This window comes from Zingiber officinale, chromosome 1A, assembly GCF_018446385.1.
Source record: "Zingiber officinale cultivar Zhangliang chromosome 1A, Zo_v1.1, whole genome shotgun sequence".
Classification (NCBI taxonomy): domain Eukaryota; kingdom Viridiplantae; phylum Streptophyta; class Magnoliopsida; order Zingiberales; family Zingiberaceae; genus Zingiber; species Zingiber officinale.
Genome location: NC_055987.1, coordinates 186,075,336 through 186,094,189, shown reverse-complemented (window position 1 = coordinate 186,094,189; position 18,854 = coordinate 186,075,336). Strand labels below are relative to the sequence as shown.

Sequence of the window (18,854 nt, the reverse complement as noted above, 5' to 3'; positions counted from 1 at the left end):
AGAATTACAAGAATAAATTTAACAGACTACAGAGAGTGGAACGTTTTTCTTTTAATGATAAATTAAAAGAAACGCAAGATTCAGTAAAAAAATAATCAATAAACAAAAAAATTGTTTTAAATTTTCAATAAAAAGTTCATTTGCTCCATCACACCCTCTACGGTGATCTCATTTCACATGAAAAGGTTAATACAAACACCTATAATATAAACATTTGAGGGGAAAATTGAATTTACTCTGCTACAAAACACCTTTGGGATAACTCGCAAAGCTTTCAGATAAGCAATCTATCAGAATATAAATTAAATTTGCAGTAGAAACAAATTCAATACAACTGACTTGAAATGATGAAGCGCTATCACACTGAATAGGCCATTAGTTCATATAAGAAAATAAATTCTTAATAAATGGAAATAAACAACATCGCCGACAGTTCATACATATTTTTGGTCTTTATAAGTTTGTCTCTCCACCAAATCCTGCGACGGGAGCAAATTATTTGGCACGAAACAAAAAACTTTTCGGCTGTGAACTATGATGACGCTGAGCACCAATTGGTGAAGTATACAAGGTTGTGACCTATACTGAAAACCTCCCACGCCCCATCGCAGCAGAGAGAGATCTATGTAATCAAGAATAATGTGTAAATAAAGAGAAAAAGAAAAAGAGAATCTCGCATCCATAGCCATATATGCACATTTTAAACTCAAGATATCATATGCTGAGTATGATAGTATCGAACAGGAAGGCTAGCAAGGTCCATACACACCAGAGCCAAGAAAAATTCAAAAATGCAGGCAGGCAACTCAATGTCTCTTGCAAGTAGCTTTCAGACACAGTTTGTTTCTTCGTTCCTCATAGGATGCTGGAGTTGACAACAGATGCATTTTAGAATGTTAAAATAAGAGCAAGTGTTCCAGGGAGACATCAAATCTTGCAACTATTGGATTAATACCTATGTTTCCAAACAGAAAGTAATTATGTTACAAATATGAGTTTATCTCAAATCCTTACTCTTGTCACATGTGGTTTGATGATACATCAGCATTATAATTTTAGGAGATGTGATCAACACCATGATCAATATACAGAGTTAGAGATGTTCAGCAAATGCATTTATAATTTAATTGGCATTGCTTAGTATTAGAGATCAAATAAGCAAGTTGTCATTGTATTCAGCAGTGATCAAATCTATGGGTTGAGCAACAACAAATTTTGCATGTGCAGACATTACTTGTCAGTGATCAAATGAGCAAGTTGTCACTTTATATATTGAGGAACAAAGTATTTTCCATACACATTCGTGAACCTAAATGACCACATTAGGAGTACAACTTAAACCAGTTTGACTTACGTTCAGTTACTCGAAGCAGTAGCGGTATGTGACCTTTACCCTTCCTCAAGGATCCTGAAGATTCTCCTGTAGAGTCCATGATCCGTGAGGATGCAAAATACACACCAAACTGTAAAGACTCATGCGTACCAGGGGTCAATAAGCAATTTAGTGCTTCATCAAATATAGCTGCTTGGAGAATGTATCTTTGGACTTCACTCTTCAAGTGTTCATGCAAAGCTCGGCTGGCATCTAGCAAAATTCATTTCAATCTGTATGTTAATTTTATGCAATCACCAAATTAAAAATAACAATGACAACTAGTTTTTTCCTGATCACTTTCAACGAGCTAAATATATTCAGGTATGATGTTCATAAAGTTGTTATGCTAAATTGCACAGAATTTAACATTTTAGAACTATATGGTTGTGAACTACCTGGTGAACAAATAAATTCAAGATTTTCAAATTCACAAAACCGTAGGATTAAGGGGGCCTCTGGAGCCATATTGTATTGAGGTTTTCTAGGGGTCTTAATGGTGTCCAGTAGTGCATTGATAACCTGTATGAAAATTCACTTCTTGAATGAGGTTACAAAGAGATTCAAATTCTGAAATCGAAAAAAATGAAGTAGAATATCAGATAAAATGTCAAACCAACATAATAGCTTAGTTGCATTGCATGGAGATTATTTTACTATATCCAAATTATGGTCTTAAAAAGGCCTTCTTAGGTGCATATCCAGCTGCCTAGGTAAATTTTGAAGGCCACATAACGATAGCATATGGCATATGTGGTCTACATGTGTAGTTAAGAAGCTTATCCAAACTATAAAAAAATTAGTACGATTGGATAAGCACCATACAAGATATGACTACAACAATACTTGCCATTGGCACAAACTAAAATGTGATCACTAAAACCAAGGTAAAATAATCAGTATGCAGGAATAAGAGTGGGAGAAGAAGGGAGAATGAGGGAAGAGAAAGCTGAACAGAAGGAAAGAAGAGGTGCAAATAAATTCAAGTGGAATTATTAGTTGTTCTTGTTGTTGTCCAAATTCAAGATCCATGGATTTTTAGGTCCTGATCAATTGAATGTGATAATATCCAAGACAACCTATATGTTTGATAAGATACCTATCATGTACCAAGGCTAACTTTCCAATTCCAAAATATGACTTTGAGATTATTCTGTAAACAAGGCCTAGAAAGTAGAAACTATGCCAAATCTTTCGCGAATTGGAACAACCTCAATGAATCACAAGGCATAAACAATTAGCGGAGCTAATAGGTGCATATTCATACACCTATTAGCGGTGAATTCTATAAATTGAACAAAATTTTCTGGAGCTAATATGTGCATTTCTTTCTATTAGTTATTTAATTTCAGTACCCGTGTAGCATGAAAGGAGATATATGAAGACAAAAAGCCCTTGGAGAGTGAATTACCTATTCATGGTCAGCAAATGTGGGTTTATACGAAACTGAATTACTTATTCATCACAATTTCTTAACTCCTTATGCCAAGAGATATTACCATAATGTAAGAGAGCTCAGAAGGGGATTATGTAGAGGTTAGACTGGCCAACAGCAATCTGACCAAGGTATTGAAGCAATCACAAATTTTATTTTATGTATCTCTTTCTTTTGCTCTAAAATCTCTTTACACTGCTGCTTTCTCTCTGTATGTCTTTTCCACTGTCCTTTTACTATTTGATTCCTTTTAATTGAAGCAGAAAGCACAGAAAACACAGAAACAGTGAGCTATCTCCCTCTTTTAACTTTTCATCAGGCAAAATAAAGAAACTTCGAACCTCTGCTTCTCTCCCCTTTTTCTTATCTTCCCTCGTACGACTCTCCCATACTCCTCACCTTTCCTTCACCTACTCCTTCAACCTCCTCTCCCGTCCTCCTCTTCTCTCCTCTTCTTGATCTCTCCCTACCTTCCCTTTGCTGCTGACTCATACCAATCTACCAACATATGGTATTTTAAAGAAAGGTTGCCCAACCTAAATTTGAGCCAACCAGTCCTAATTTTGACTCACCTACATATCTTCCATAACACAGTTCTATGCAATGAACAATCTAAGTAAATTTCAAGTATAGTATACCACAAAACAAATCATCAAAATCAATATTAGTATATCTATTCACATGTCTCACAGATCAATTCCGGCACATTACACTGACAAACAGCAAGTCCATTGAATTCAGTGAAAAACAACAAAAAAATATATGGCATTGGCAGTTTGCCTCACAGTTCAGCATATAGACAGAGTTCCCAGCTAAAGTGCATCTACTAATTAATAAACCAGCAGCCATTATTCTCCATGTCGTAATGAGCCCGTGAGTCATTAATGCACATATAAAACAATTTATCTAAAATCACAGCTTATTAAAAGAAACTAAACCTGATGAATATTCCTAGGGTAAATAAGCATCAAATGTTGGTGTTGTAAGTACCAGCTAATCAAACTTAGTTTTAATAATGGCAAAGGGTTCAAAGTTAAAATGTGTTGTGATTTAACAAGTTTCCCTAAGTGTGCAAGCAAGTTCTAGTTGAGGCTAAGCAACAAAGTTCTAGTCAAGGGAATGGGTATGAAGTCCTAGTCAAGGAACTGGGCACTCGTGCCCAGTCAAGGGATTGGACACTTTGCAGATCAAGACATCGAGCGGAGGCCCTGGGGGTTACGAACACTAGGCGAAAGCCTAGGCGGGTCGAGAATCAGACGTTTAGCGGAAGTCCCGAAGCTCAAGGTCGGATGCTAAGCAAAAGTCCAAACGAGTGTTTGGCAAAAGGTCACTCTCCTGAGAGAAGTAGGTGAGTACGCGTTCCCTCTTGAGGGAGCAATAGGTGTCGGTTCGACCTAGGGTTTCACTAAAAATCTAAAAATCAGAACCGGACAATCCTAAGACTATTAAAATACTATATTTTTATTATTGTGTTAACTTTGTCTTGCAAGGTATCTTTTTGTATTTAGACTAACATGTTTTGTAGGAGTAAAAATGCATAAGTTAGTCTCGGATGAACAATGCCCGAGGCGCCTTGGAGCTGCATGAAGGTGTTTCGAAGCTACACAGAGGGGCCTTGGAGCTGCGCGAAGGAGCCCTGAATAGGGGCGGCGGAGGCGCCCCCCAACGGATGAACATTAAGGATAAAGTTCTTGCCGCGGGAAGGCGCCCTGGAGCGCATGGAAGGCGCCTTGGAGCGGAGGCACCTCAGAGCGCTTGGAAGGCACCCTCAGACAGATAAAGGTCGTAGTCCGCTAAACTTATCGCGATCGAAGCTTAAAGGATCAGATTTACACCTAGAGGCACCTCGGACAAGACTGGAGGTGCCTTCAACGTTTCATAAAAGCCATGTTCGACCAGCCCTTTGGATAAAACTTCAATACAAGCGACAACAACTTTCTACATCTTCCATCCTTGAGCGCTGCTCTGAAAAGCTCTCCATGATGCCTGAACGCTGCCCCGACGACGACTACGCACGAGCTTCCATTTCAAAGTCGTCAGTGTAATTAATTTTAGTTTACTTGTACTTTCATTTCAAACTAATTGTGTAAATGTTCGAAATTTTAGTGGATTGCGTAAACACGAGTGTGGGCCTTGGAGTAGGAGTCGTTAAAGTTCAAAACCCAATAAAAACGTGTTAGCTTGGTTTTTGTTGTTCTGTTTTTATTTCTTTTTTCCACTATATTTTCTCTATTGCTTTACGAAAAACGTAGTGCTTTTCGATCCTACATTAAAGATAAAAAATAACACCATTTTACGAGCTTCCATTTCAAAGTCGTCAGTAAAATTAATTTTAGTTTACTTGTACTTTCATTTCAAACTAATTGTGTAAACGCTCAAAATTTTAGTGGATTGCGTAAACACGAGTGTGGGCCTTGGAGTAGGAGTTGTTGCAGCTCAAAACCCAGTAAAAACATGTGAGCTTGGTTTTTGTTGTTCTGTTTTTATTTTTTTATTTCCAGTGTATTTTCTCTATTGCTTTACGAAAAACATAGTGCTTTTCAATCCTACATCAAAGATAAAAAATAACACGATTTTGCTCAAATGCAGATAGAGACTAAGACATTGATTGCCAGAAATATATGCACACTCACATCAGGTGATTCAAGACCTTGACCGATCATAAACAATACTGCAACCATGCAGCGGACTTGGTGCCACAAGAATGCACTACCCCTGACAGTCATTGCCCATAGTTCATCATCAGCATACCTATGCAAAATAGTGACAAGAGACTTTAGAAAAATATACTAAAATTGGAGATTTTAGGAAATTGAGTAAAAGCATTTTGAAACAAGATGTAAAGAAAAACAAAGTCTCTGATCTGTATGATAAATGTGCACACCAAACTGGAATATTTCCATGTAAGATGAGAATAACCAGTGTTTTATACCTACAAAGGAAGTTGTATATTTGTGCTACTATAATTTCGTTACTTATTTACATGATTGTTTGATCTAATGAGTTGCAAGTTACTCCTGACTGAGAGAAAAAAATGGAAGCATAGTCAAAAAATAAAAAAGATTCAAAAATATAATTTGAGTTTATTTGAGCTGACTTCCATAATAATAACTTCATGGAACCTAAATAGTGGTTATGAGAAAATTTATATTGGCAACATAATTAACATTTTAGAGGAAGCACACAAAATGGTATTGCATATGGTATTCATAACAGGTGACCACCAACTTTGTGATATATTATCCTTGGTAACCATCTCAAACATGCCCAGCCAAAACAAGTCATCCAACTTCCAAACACAGGAACACGTAAATTTTAATTAAGTGCAGCTCTGTAGATAGAGAGAATACAATTAGAAACATGTTAAAAGGTAGGTCAACTACTAGTGCATCTCTTATGACACAAGGAGCAAAGTTTTCTATTACTCCATTCTCTAAAGTTTTGTTCAGTATGAGCTTTGGTTGCTCAAAATTTTATTTTTCCATAGAGAAGTGTTAACCATACCTTTTCTTTGAAAGAGATATATCAAAGAATGTAATTTTTCGCCTGTAGTTATTCACATTTGCAGCATCCATCTTACAAAAATTTCTGAAGTCATATTCCCCAATGAACTTTCCAGCAGCTTGCTTCATTGCCTGATTAAAACCAGATAGAATATTTGCCTCTCTCTTTGAATAGATATATGTGTTAATTAGTAGAAATATAGGAACAAGAATAGTATACCAATATGTCCAAATTTCCTTTCCAGAAAAGGTACCGATATTCTCTGCTCAAACAGCTAAACCTGAAATATCAAGTAGTAGGTTGACAGAAAACAAACTAAATTATTTAGAATATATCACCTTTCAGAATAAGCTAGCAAAAAAATCAGGCTATGTATGATGATAATAGAGAACTATGAAATTGCGATATCAAACTTTCAGTCTTTTAATGTGTGTGTGTGTGTGTGTGTGTGTGGTTGTCAAACTGACATACAATTAGACATACAATCAATGAAGATCCACAAACCGATAGACATGCGTCTGTAGTTTGTAGAACATCCTATCAATGCCAAGTATATCATTCTCAAAACGACATCTATTGCGACATTCCCACAAAAGATAAATCATAAAACCGACTAGTATCGCGCCTTCATAATGCACTGGTTGCCTCTGTAATGCTGCTGGAAAATCTGCATCAGTCTTCCAGTTGTTCATATTGAATATTAAGCCATCTTCTCACCTTGTTCCATAGAGCTCGGGTAATGGAACACTCAAAGAAACGTAAATGCATTGTTGCAGTCTTTTAAGCATTTATATGTTGTGGGATGTAGAATCATAAATAATGTAAATGCATTCAATATTTATCCTATTTATGAAATTAATATATTCTATAAACATTGTGCCACACAACTGATTAAATCAGTAAAAGTTATACAATAGCATCCCGTCAAACTTCGGAAACTATTATTAATCACTGATTATGTCTCCAATATATATTGTAACTTAAATCTTATTTGAAACTAGGATTTTGGTTACATTGAATGCACTAGCTGCCTATCTAACACCTTTATGATCATCAGATTATGCACTAGAAGCTCAAATAATGTACTTCTTTAAGAGGTGCATACAATCTAGCAAACAACCAGTCAATTAACCATAAAATTTGAAATCAAATACGCACAAAAACCTTGAATGGAAATCCGTAGGAACAGGACACCAGCCTACCACTCTTATATCTCCTGGAAGAACTCTATTCAGCACTCTCACATAATCAATTTCTGCAGATGAAGCAAAAGAACAATGAACAAATCACATGAGGCTAACTACTAAATCAAGTGAATGATGGACCAAAAGCAAATTATCTTTATGAATTAATCAACAGATTTTGGTTCAACAAGTGTTGCCAGGTTAGCTTGCACATTAACAATTAGAAACATACCACATTTCTGTTCCAAAGTACTCATCTGGTTCACTGTATTCCCTCCAGCATCCTTAAGGTTTGATCTTAGATACAAAGAAATTACCTGCCACAAAGATTTCAACTATCAAATTTGATTAAACGCCCACACAAATTAAGCAAGCTTCTTGCAGCATATGGCACCATCATAGTCTTAAACATACAATTTAGGTATTAGATAAGACAAACGGTAACATACACATTATTTGGAAATAAACCTCCTAAACATTGTGTTACGCATGTTAAAACAGTGGAAATAAAAATCAAAACTGTACTTGACCAGACGAAGAAACTCCCTTGTCAGTTCTACCACATCTTGAATATCCCGAACTCTCTTTCGTTCCAACCATAAGTTTTGTCCTCTCAAGTGCTTTAAAAATTTCAGACTGCAAAAGCAGGAGATGAGATCATTTTAATTGAATATTTTTTTACTTTCTACATCCTTCAAAAAATAGAGCGGAGGTTTATAAATGGAAACCTCAATAGTTGGATCCATCTGAGCCTCCGAGGCAAACCCATAAAACCTATAGAGAAATAATGAATTCGTGAAACCAACTTCATTTGTTATCCATTGTTATGTATTAAGAATTAATTATAGTATACTACAGAAAATTAAATTAAAAATTGCACATGTAATTATAGTAAGAGATAAACACTAATTGTTCTATTAGTTTTCATGGTTATAACTATATAATTTTAATTTTTTTATTTATTTAGTAGTAGAATTATATTAAAAAAAACAATTTTAGTCAATAAAAAGAAAAAACAAATTATACCATACATACATATAGCATTTGAAATGTTGCGCACCTTATGGTGCACACGCCGTGCTCATCGAGTGTAATTTTTTTATTTTAGGACTTAGGATTTAGGGTATAGTATTTACGTTAAAGGAAATTTTAAAAAAAAATTTACACTAGGTGATATATATATATATACACAATGGGTGTGCACAATGGTATTTAGGGTAACAAACCCGTGTGCGTATGTGTGTGTGTGTGACTGTGTGTATATATATTTGATATGCTGCGAACGAAGTGCTACGGACTTCGTCTGCGACAATGGTCAAGGCGCTTGGATTGAATTCAAGCGCCTCGATTCATATGATACCTTTTTTATTTTTTATTTTTAGCTCCGGGATTAAGTCAATTAATTGTCTTTAGGGTTTAGGGATTGGGTTGAAATGTTTAAGCTAAAAAAAAATTAAAACTTAAAAAAAAAAAATTAGGTGCTCATGAGGTTATATTTAGGGTGCCTAATAGCATTTTTTATTTTTTTGTTTATTTTTTTAGCTCCGGGATTAAGCCAATTAAATTTGTCTTTAGGGTTTAGGGGTTGGGTTATAATGTTCAAACTAAAAAAAAAATTAAAACTAAAAGAATTTTAGGTTTAGATCTAATATATGTATTTTGGGTGTTTAGGGATTAAATTTAAGGAATTTTTTATTTAAAAAAAAATCGAGCTGCCCGGATCAATTCCAGGCAACTCGACCAAGGAAACGCGGACTGTTCCGCAGCGAACAGTCCATAGCATAACACAACTGTGTGTGTGTGTATGTGTGTGTATTCAAGAATATGCTAATGAAATAGTTTTTGTTTACAACTAAATGACATTTCATAGTTTCCAATGTTATAAAAAAATTGATATGATCTCTCAAACATATGTTATTTTTTAAAAATATGAAAACGAATTCCATTTTTATTTCTCATCTGTTTTTCAATCTAATTTTTATTTTAAAAAAAAACTCCCAGATAGGCCCTAGTACTCTCATGCATTCCAAATATAGAATGGTGTACTCCACAACAGCAGCTTATTGGCATTAATAGTCACATTCATTTGGTTTAGAATAGATTTAGCAGGGAAAATGCATTTGGTCATAATTAAAAGGTAGGTTACCTCTGGCCAAAGTACATGATTTTCAGAGCAACATATCTCCTTGCAGGATGATGAATCTTCTGAAGACCTGTATACCATGCCATCCGAGTCAGCAGTCTTAAACTATAGCTTTGTCTTTACTGCTACAATATTCATCGACCATTTTTTTTTCCTTTTGAATGCAATGCAGGGGAGAAAAAAGTAACAAAAAAATAGTCATTCTAAAAGAAAGTAAATATATGGCACAACCAATGAAATTTCAAGCCCAGGAAAAAGAAACTATTGATGAATTAAATAGCTTAGTTTTATCACAAAATTTGATTGGTTGACTATTTATCCCGACGCTTAACCTGTTTAGGACTTGGGAAAAAGACCACTCCATTGTTTTTCTTTCCTATACAATTGCACTCACATGGCTAGAGGTGGATTAACTGCTCTGGTTCAGGCACAACACATGGAATAACTGTGAGTGTACATTTTCTACAGAAAGTAGTACAATTCAAACACAATTTTTCTTTCGGATCATGTTAAAATTATCCTAAAAGCCTAAGCAATTACAAAGGATCTAATCTGTATATTTATTTTATAAACATACCCAACTTCAACGAGGAAGCAAATATCTAAACATCTTTATCTTTCGAATTGGATGACACCTTAATCTAGAAAGCAAGTGATGAAGGCAAAATCTCAAATAAATGGGACCAATGACAGAAAATCACATATTACTATGTTAGATGAGTTCTTTTTAGTCAATAACGGTGATAACGTATGCTATTGGTGCATTTGATAATTATGGATAAAGTAAATGTCACTCCAAAAGAAGGTGGGTCAAAACAAGGAAATGGTTGCTTATATTCTTTAATTTAACTTTTTGTAATTTGGATGTTTGTGTTCTATGATCATTGAGTATTCAGTTAAATTGGAGTATGTGAAATTCAACTACAAGATAACCATAAAACACAAAGGTTATGCTTGGCATTTTCATGTTGATATGCTGTGTGGGCTACTTGAATTTTGTGAATAGAACAGAACTCTTATTGCATACTACAATATAAGAAACAGTGTATTTTATCTTATAAACACAAAACGGTTATTAGCATATGATAGGAAAAACATAGTTAACCTGGTTCCTCTCCTGTCTCACTGTTCATCAACATGAGTTTCTCCCCAAATCCTGTGATTGCCATATGTCCATTCTGTAGGCAACTTATGTTGTATATTTAAACTTGCATGTACTAAAGGAAAATGTTAACAATACTGTAATGTGTAGTTGAAAGTTTACCCTGACCGAATTATTTGAAGAAGCCGTGAAATTATCAGAAAGACAACCCAATACAGCTTCTAAATTTTCAATATTCCTAATTTCATCTCCTTTTGATTCTTTAAATCCTCCTTGGAAGCCTATGCATGCATCGGTAGGAGACTGAACATCTACCTAAAAAAATAACGAGAACTAGATGACTTACAAATTCTAATGCTGTTAGCAGGTTAATAACTTTTGGTATCTTATCCATATGATGGGAATAATAAATATTTTAATTAATCTCTGTGATTTCATTATGAAACCACTTTCTTGAAATAAATAAATAAAAAATCAAAGCATTGAGTAATTACATTTCTAAGCCATTTGATAACTTACAAATCTTAGGTTCCTAAGAAATATTAGTATGGCCTATAGCGCAATAGGCCCCATGGTGCAATAAGGTCTGATTACCACAAACATAAATGAAAAAACAACGAAATTGCAAAACAAACCAACAACAATAACAAAATAAAACACTGTTGAGGAAGATTTATATAGTACTCCCGATCCACAGATCCATTTATAGCCAAATATAAGAGCCTACAAACAGCAATCATTCAGGAATTTAAATTCACTTTGTAAAAGCAATGTCGTCCGCAGCAAACAAAATAAACCTCAAATTTTATAAAACTGCTTCATGCTAAGAAAAAACTAAGACGCGACCTATTAGAAGCAAACCTCGGAGCATTGGCATTTTGATAACCGAAACAGCAACCTCTTGTTCTCCCGCTCCAGTTCCTTAAGTTTTCAACCATAAATTGAAGGTCGAGTGAGGCCACAGAAAGACTGTGAAATTCATATCAACAAAACACGAGATGCTCGATGGAAGCGGGACGTACGCAAGGTCTTACTAGGTTTTTACCTCTACACGGTCGCGGAAGTAGTCCAACTGAGCTTGGAGCCCTGTCACGAGATCTAGACCGCCAAAACCTGCCATCCGAGGGACTCAATCAGTCCCTGCTTCCGCGTTCCTCTCGTCGACGGCGTTCCGTTGCCCACGGTGCGCGAGAGGGTTCTCTCCGATGTTCCTGCCGTGAAATTTCAGATAGCTCCCATAGTTTATCAATCACATTTTTCAAAATAACCCCCAAAAGTTTTAAATGTCCATGTGCACCCTTAATTTGTTCATTAGAGATGAAACATTAAAAATGATACCCTCCAAAACAAAAACAAAAGGTCAAGAACATCTTGTATATATCCAACAACATAATTTTAACATAATACAATATTATATAAGTATTTGGATGAATGCTTAAAGTATTTTTTTATGACATGCCTCTGGAGATTTGCCAATTCAAATTTTCCCAAATGTTGTCTTCTTTTTCTAAAATAATTTTTTTTAAAAAAAAAATTAAGCTCACTGTTCTTTCAATATCATGATAAAAGTCTTGTGACTCCTGTTTTCTTCGGTTTACCCCTCGTCTGATTTTCAGCACGTGCTTTGGGTAGCGTAAAACGATCCAATTGGACAGGTTGATGGGCCGGATCGTACGGAGCGAACCAATTAATTAGGCGCATCGAATGAGGTCAGTGGAGTACTGGACCAATTGAACTAACATGCATCGAGCAGACCAGACCAATTAAATAGGCTAAAAGAGACTAGACAGACCAAAAACATTAAATTAATTAATATAGTAAATTATTTATTTTTTTCGTGCGCGAATAATTTTATCGTTTGCATAATAAAATTCACCGTATCTATTAAATTCCATTGATTTCTCGTTAGGTCTGAAACGGTGAAATCCTGACCGTACGACGCGGGCACTGTTCGGCCACCTGCCTCCCCCTCTCCCCCTGTTCTCGCAGTCGCCGCAGCACCATCAATGCTCCTCCTCATTCACCGCATCGACAAAGGCACGCAAGCTGTCGCTCGCGGCACGAATTTGAGAGCCGGAATTCCGCAGCTCAGTCTGCTCCCCGTGGGCCCGGCGCCCACGAGTCACGCGGCCGCGTCGCCCGCCAATCGCGACACACCAGGCGACGCTGCGGCAGATCCTGACGCCGGCAGCAGCGCCCTCCCTCCTCGGAGCGCCGATGTCGCGCGGAGTCGACAAGGGGCCCACCCGATTTTACCGTTTGATTACCGCGCGCACCTCCTCAGGCCATTGATGGCGGCAGGTAAATACGTTGGGATCCTGGCGCATGCAGTGTGGTCGCGATGGGGTTTTGTTCCAGCAGAGCGGGAAACCTGCACCAGCTCCTTTTAATGGCGAGGTCCCCCCTCGTCTGCTCCTCCGGGGACACAGATTTCAAGACCCGTCGTTTCAAGGAAAGAGCTAGGCGTTGGAGATGCTAAGTTTAGGCATACCGACTGATAACGATGCTTTTTACTCTGTCTGATCAACACGATACCCTCTAGCTACGTAGGCCTACAAATACAGCCTCCTCCCATTTCCCCTTCACTCTTCCTCCCTTTCCACAAACACATACTTAGACAATGTCGAGCCAGAGAGGAAGGATTACCGACAAGGAAATCAACGAGCTCGTCTCCTCGCTGCAGTCTCTTCTCCCGGAGTCTCGCCGCAGGAGCACGAGTAGGGTACGAATTGAAGAAGTAGCTAGCATCCGATCTCTGTGATCTTAATTTTGAATTTTGATGTCAACTGATCTTGCATGCATGCAGGCATCATCATCCAAGTTGCTGAAGGAGACGTGCAGCTACATCAGGAGCTTGCAACGGGAGGTGGACGACCTCAGCGGCCGGCTCGCCGAGTTGATGTCGACGATGGACTCCGACAGCCCTCAGGCTGAGATCATTAGGAGCATCTTCCGGTCCTAATTAATAACGGAGTCGATATATATATATTTATATAGTCATCTCTGTACCATTTCATCAGCCTATTAGTGTTATATATTAGCATGCAGAAATTAATACTGCTGCTGCTGCTGCTTGATGCCATTGATGAACAAAATTTGCCAACATGATGAAAAAAAAATGCAGGCAAGGGGATGAATTAATTAGCATTTTACCGAACAAACAAGACAAAATTAACAAAAACGAAAAAGAAAAAGAAAAACAGAGCCCGGGAGAAGTACGCATGCATGTAGTTTTCAGATATAACTGATCAAATGTGGAAGAAAATGGCTTGGACAAGGAACAGAAAATAGTTGGCTGTGGAGCAAAGACAAAGAAACAATTCAAGTGATGAGTGTTCGAGAAGATGACTGATGGAGGTGGACCTGATTGAGGGATGTCACCTGCCGTTTACGTGGGTCAGTGTCCATGGAGGCAGGTGCATTAACAGTAGCGCAGGCAGAGGCTCCTGCTGTCGGGTCTTCGTCAACATCACCACTGGCTACGATTGGGAACCAATATTGAGATTTTATATATATCTAACACTCGGTTAGAATCTTTGACTGATCTTTGGGGCACGTTGGCATTTCGGCGAGCCAACTCTCATGTTTTGGAAATTAGGCCTTCGTTGTCTCTGCGACCGGAGAGAAGCTATAAATCAACGCCAGTTGGCCGGCCAATCGAGTTGTTGCCGTCGTTGCATGCCTTCCTTACGATAAAGACAATTGGATCGTTGTCAAACACTTCGTCACGTCTATTCCACCGTTTTCTTTTATAGTGGAGAAGAAGCGGAGATGGTTATGAAGAGGATCGAGAACGACGGCGGATTCATTGATGCAGGGGGAGCTACAGACCGTTCTTGCTAGTGTTGGATTCGCGGAGGGGAAGGAGTTGGATGCGTGCAAAAGGAAGATTCTTCCTGGGTTATTTGGGCTGAGTTATTTGGGTTTTCTTAGGTTGGGCTTTTTCAGAGAAGAAAGGCACCTGAATTATTTTTTAAAAAAACATTTAATTAAGATTCTATTTTTAAAACATTAATTGATAAATAAATTTTTTTTTTGGTCTTACATTAGCTAATGAGGGAGCACAGATCTTATGATTTTTTTTATGGTTCAAGGGATATGTCATTCGTATTTACGATCGGATCACGATCTTAATCCAACTACAAATTGTTGTGATCCCTTCTTGGATTTACTGTCCCATCATGTTATAATTTTTGTTCGAAGCTAGCGGTCGAAGACCGCCTGAAGATCTCCAGTGGTGGATAAGTAGCCAGGTTACTGGACATCAAGCGAGGATGTCCTCTGGACGATCTCCGGTCGTCCACTCTGAACAAAAACTATAACCTAATAGGGACGATGAACCCAAAAAAAAATCACAACTATTTACTTTTGGATCATAATTATAATCCAACCATAAATAAGGATAATACATCCCCTTATCAGGAAAAAAAATAGTCTAGGAGATCTGCCTCTTAATGAGGGAGTCAAAGGTAAAAGGTAAAAGGTAAAAGGTTAAAAGATATCAATAAATCACTCAAATTTTTTTCATAAAAAATAAAAACACATAGTGGTCCACTATAACTCATGTGTATTATGTAAGTCTTATTTGTCGTGAATTTGAGCACAGAGTGCACCAAAAAGTCTTATGTTTTATCGTCATATTATAGTAAAAAAATAATTATATTTATTTAAAACGTTTTTTACCATTCATCCTTAGATTATATAAAAAAATATAAATCATGAAATCAATTTATAACCCGTTAAAATTATGTCATATGATATACATGATCAAAATTTGTCTCCACTCTAATTAATTGGTTAAAAAACATTATAATGGTAAACCTGTGTCATGTGCATTATCTAACTAATTAATTAATTGTATTATAATTGTCCAGTAATAATAAAAAAAATTCTCAACAAAGACATCACGATCACTGCAAATTGAGACAAGATATCTTGAATCTAGAATAAGATATGAACTATTCATATTTATAATTGGATCTTGATCATGATTCAATCGTAATTAGTTGCAATCCTTTTATGGGGTCATCGTTCCCATCAGATTATAGTTTGATTCAAAACGAGCGACTGGAGACCACCCAGAGGAGATCCTCATTTGGCGCTCAGCAACTTGGCCACCAAATTATAACCTGATGAGGACGATAAACCCAAGAAGAAATCACAATTAATTATGATTAGATCACGATCATGTTCCAACTGTAAATATGAGTGGTCCAAGAAATCTGCTCTCCTACAAATTCCCCCACCTACATGTGATTTTCACATTTCTAAACAATTCGAACCTAATTAAACTTCTCCAAAATAGATAAGAAACACTCACAATATTAACAAAAATACATATGCTAATATGTATGCACAATTTGAATATGCACAATTTGTTACCAAAGTAATGGCTAAATCGATTTAATTAATAAATTTACATTTATTATAATAATAATAATTTTATTAACGAAATTAGCTTTCCTTTCCTGTATAAAAGTGTTCTGAGGACTTAGTGCATGATACATCACATCTCTAACGTAATTATTTGAATTGTATAATATTCAATTATTGATTTTAGTAATCGACCCAATGTAATATTTGATTACAATTTGTAAAGAATGAACATGAATCGAGTTTTTCGAGAAACTTATAGAGAGAATTTGATTTGATTAAATAATATAAGGTTATATTGGTTTTTTTTTTAAGTAAAGAATGGAATGGATTGTATTCAATATCATTTGATCAAGATCTATTTTTTGTTGGGATTCGATTAAAATTTAATATTGAAAATTTTTAATAAAGATCCTAGATTTAAAAGGATGTAGAATATTTTAATTGGTATAAGACCTCTATCAAGAGTAATGTCATAAAGGTCTAAGTCTAAAATAGATAATATTATATTATTATGGAAATATATAAATATTCTTTTGAATGTAACAAAGATGTTTGCAGGAGACTTTTGTTTTGTATAAGTTTAGTTAAGTACTTATAAAACGAAGGTTATCCTCAAGAACCGATGATTTAATTAAGATTTACCCCATCATCCACATACAGCTATGTATGTGTAATCTGTATTAACCTCCGTCTATAAAAGTGCTTCCCAATACGCCTGCCTCCACGCCGCTCTCCCTACACGGTTTGCATCTCAAACTAAGCAAATTCATGGCCGGAAAGCTCCACAGGATCAAGTCCATGCTCAAGCGGTGGCACTCCAGCAGCCGCCTCATCGCAGCCGACGAACGGCAGTACCCACCGTCACGGCAGCACCCCTGCCGTTCTCCACCCCGTCTACGTCGGCAAGTCCCGCAGACGGTACCTCATCAGCACCCACCTTGTCGAGCACCGCCTCTTCCAAGTCCTCGCCCGTCGCTCCGCCGCCGACCCTTGCGCCGCCGTCGTCGTAGGCTGCGAGGTGGTGCTGTTCGAGCACCTCCTTTGGATGCTCGAGAACGGCGACCCCCCGCCGGAGTCCGTCGACGAGCTCGTCCAACTGTATGCCTGCTGATGAGCTGACAGATCTTCAGATTTCATTACAGTGACTGAGTTCTGGGACGTTGTGCCTCGATCTCCAGTGTAACGGTTTCTGTCATTAATGGATTTATATATATGCTCGATCATCCATTTGATGAAATATTTATCATTAATGCAAATAAAATAAGCATCTAAAACCCCAAACAAGCAAAGAGACAGAAAACGTCTTCATGATAGAGATGGCGCACATGGTTTTTAGCGGTTCCGTGTATCAGGGAGCCAAATGCTCTGTTCCCAGCTGACACTGATTAAATCTTCTTCTTCATTCAGTTAAATCTAATCAGCAGGAGATTACGTGCACAAGATTGTGCAAATCCGATCTTTGTTGGTTCTTTCTGCAATGGGGGAAGAACCAACGAGAGGAAAGTTGGATCGGATATGGATACAGCAACAGAATCGATCGGTAGGAGAAGCATTGACTGCCAGACAACATTTGTCTGCATATATCTGCCAGGTTTATATGTGCTGGCAGCGAACAGGTTGTCCTGTTCTTAGATTTGCATGGTCCAGCGGATTGGATCGGATATCATCAGATCTAGACGGATCCTCAGCGAATAATGGTTTGATATCTATCTCAATGGTTGCAAACCGAACAAGGGATGTGATACAGTGTATTTGGAAAGTCTCCAGGTGTCCTTAAGAGTCAACTAGCAGGTCTAGATGGAGATGAAGGTCACGATAAGTCAACAGACAGATCCACTCGGGTAGCTCTCTTGAATCCTGATCGTTCAAGTTTTGCCTCTTAGCCCCGGTGAGTTTCTCCCCGTCAGTCCCACCGATCGGACATGTTGTGTTTCTCCCCCTGTTGATGTCGGTCCCATTGATCGAATGTGCTATGTTTCTCCCCTAGTCGGTCCCATCAACCGGTAGTGCTCCGTTTCTCCTCTGATCTGTCTCGCCAATCAGACTGTTACGTTTTTTCCCAGGTATGTCCCATCAACCGGTAGTGCTCTGTTTCTCCTTCAGTCGATCTTGCCAACCGGTAGTGCTCTGTTTCCCCTTTGGTCGATCTTGCCAATCGGGCGTGCTACGTGTTTAAAATTAAACTTAATTTTATTAATAAAGATAAAATATTATAGAGTTAATGGATAAAGATATAAATAATATCATGAAGTTAGTGGATAAAGATACAATAGATGAGATAATAATTATTGATAAAATAATATGGATAAAGATAGAATAAATGAGGTGATAATTGTTGATAAGAATGAATGTTCGTGATTAAAAAAAATGTTCTAGATTCAATGTATTTGAGATTAGCGGTTATGCAATAAACCTATAAATATATAACCTTTTCAATTAATGAAAGCAAATTGAGTTAACATTTTTTCTTATTTTCTTCTTCCACGTAGAGTGCATTTCTTCTCCCATAATTCTTTTTCTAACAAAGTAGTATGAGAGTTATGACAAATGGAGGTATGACTTACTTTCAAGATCTAGTACCTAAAGCGAGTAATTATGATAATTGGAGTATCAAGATGAAGACACTTCTTGGAGCTCATGATGTTTGTGAGGTTATAGAAAAAAAAGTTACGTTGAGCCGCGTGATGACTCGATGCTATCTTCGACTAAAAAAGACAATCTAGAGATTTAAGAAAGAG

At 37.1% G+C, this 18,854-nt stretch overlaps 2 protein-coding genes and 1 pseudogene across 6 annotated transcripts; 2 read left to right on the top strand and 1 right to left on the bottom strand.

Annotated features, from left to right (window-relative positions):
• Nucleotides 1-364: 364 nt before the first annotated feature.
• Nucleotides 365-11,982, bottom strand: LOC122038679 (tRNA pseudouridine(38/39) synthase-like). 5 transcript variants are annotated; one of them, XM_042598549.1, is made up of 17 exons: nt 11,786-11,982; nt 11,602-11,661; nt 10,903-11,055; nt 10,744-10,816; nt 9,642-9,708; nt 8,224-8,269; nt 8,021-8,131; nt 7,728-7,812; nt 7,476-7,566; nt 6,531-6,591; nt 6,312-6,442; nt 5,441-5,558; nt 1,771-1,894; nt 1,484-1,585; nt 1,355-1,420; nt 770-865; nt 365-622 (listed from the first exon to the last, which is right to left on the bottom strand). In XM_042598549.1, the coding sequence occupies exons 1-16, from the start codon at nt 11,858-11,860 to the stop codon at nt 807-809; spliced, it is 1,422 nt and encodes a 473-aa protein (XP_042454483.1). In that variant the 5' UTR covers nt 11,861-11,982; the 3' UTR covers nt 365-622; nt 770-806. The 5 variants fall into 5 exon arrangements, with proteins under 5 accessions (XP_042454483.1, XP_042454484.1, XP_042454481.1 ...); XM_042598550.1 differs by having other exon boundaries at nt 1,355-1,408; XM_042598547.1 differs by having other exon boundaries at nt 1,355-1,585.
• Nucleotides 11,983-13,120: 1,138 nt separating this feature from the next.
• LOC122038680 (transcription factor ILI3-like) lies at nt 13,121-13,882 on the top strand. The gene is made up of 2 exons (XM_042598552.1): nt 13,121-13,462; nt 13,547-13,882. The coding sequence occupies exons 1-2, from the start codon at nt 13,361-13,363 to the stop codon at nt 13,700-13,702; spliced, it is 258 nt and encodes an 85-aa protein (XP_042454486.1). The 5' UTR covers nt 13,121-13,360; the 3' UTR covers nt 13,703-13,882.
• Nucleotides 13,883-16,635: 2,753 nt separating this feature from the next.
• On the top strand, nt 16,636-18,276 carry LOC122013376 (annotated as a pseudogene).
• The last annotated feature ends 578 nt before the right edge of the window (nt 18,277-18,854 follow it).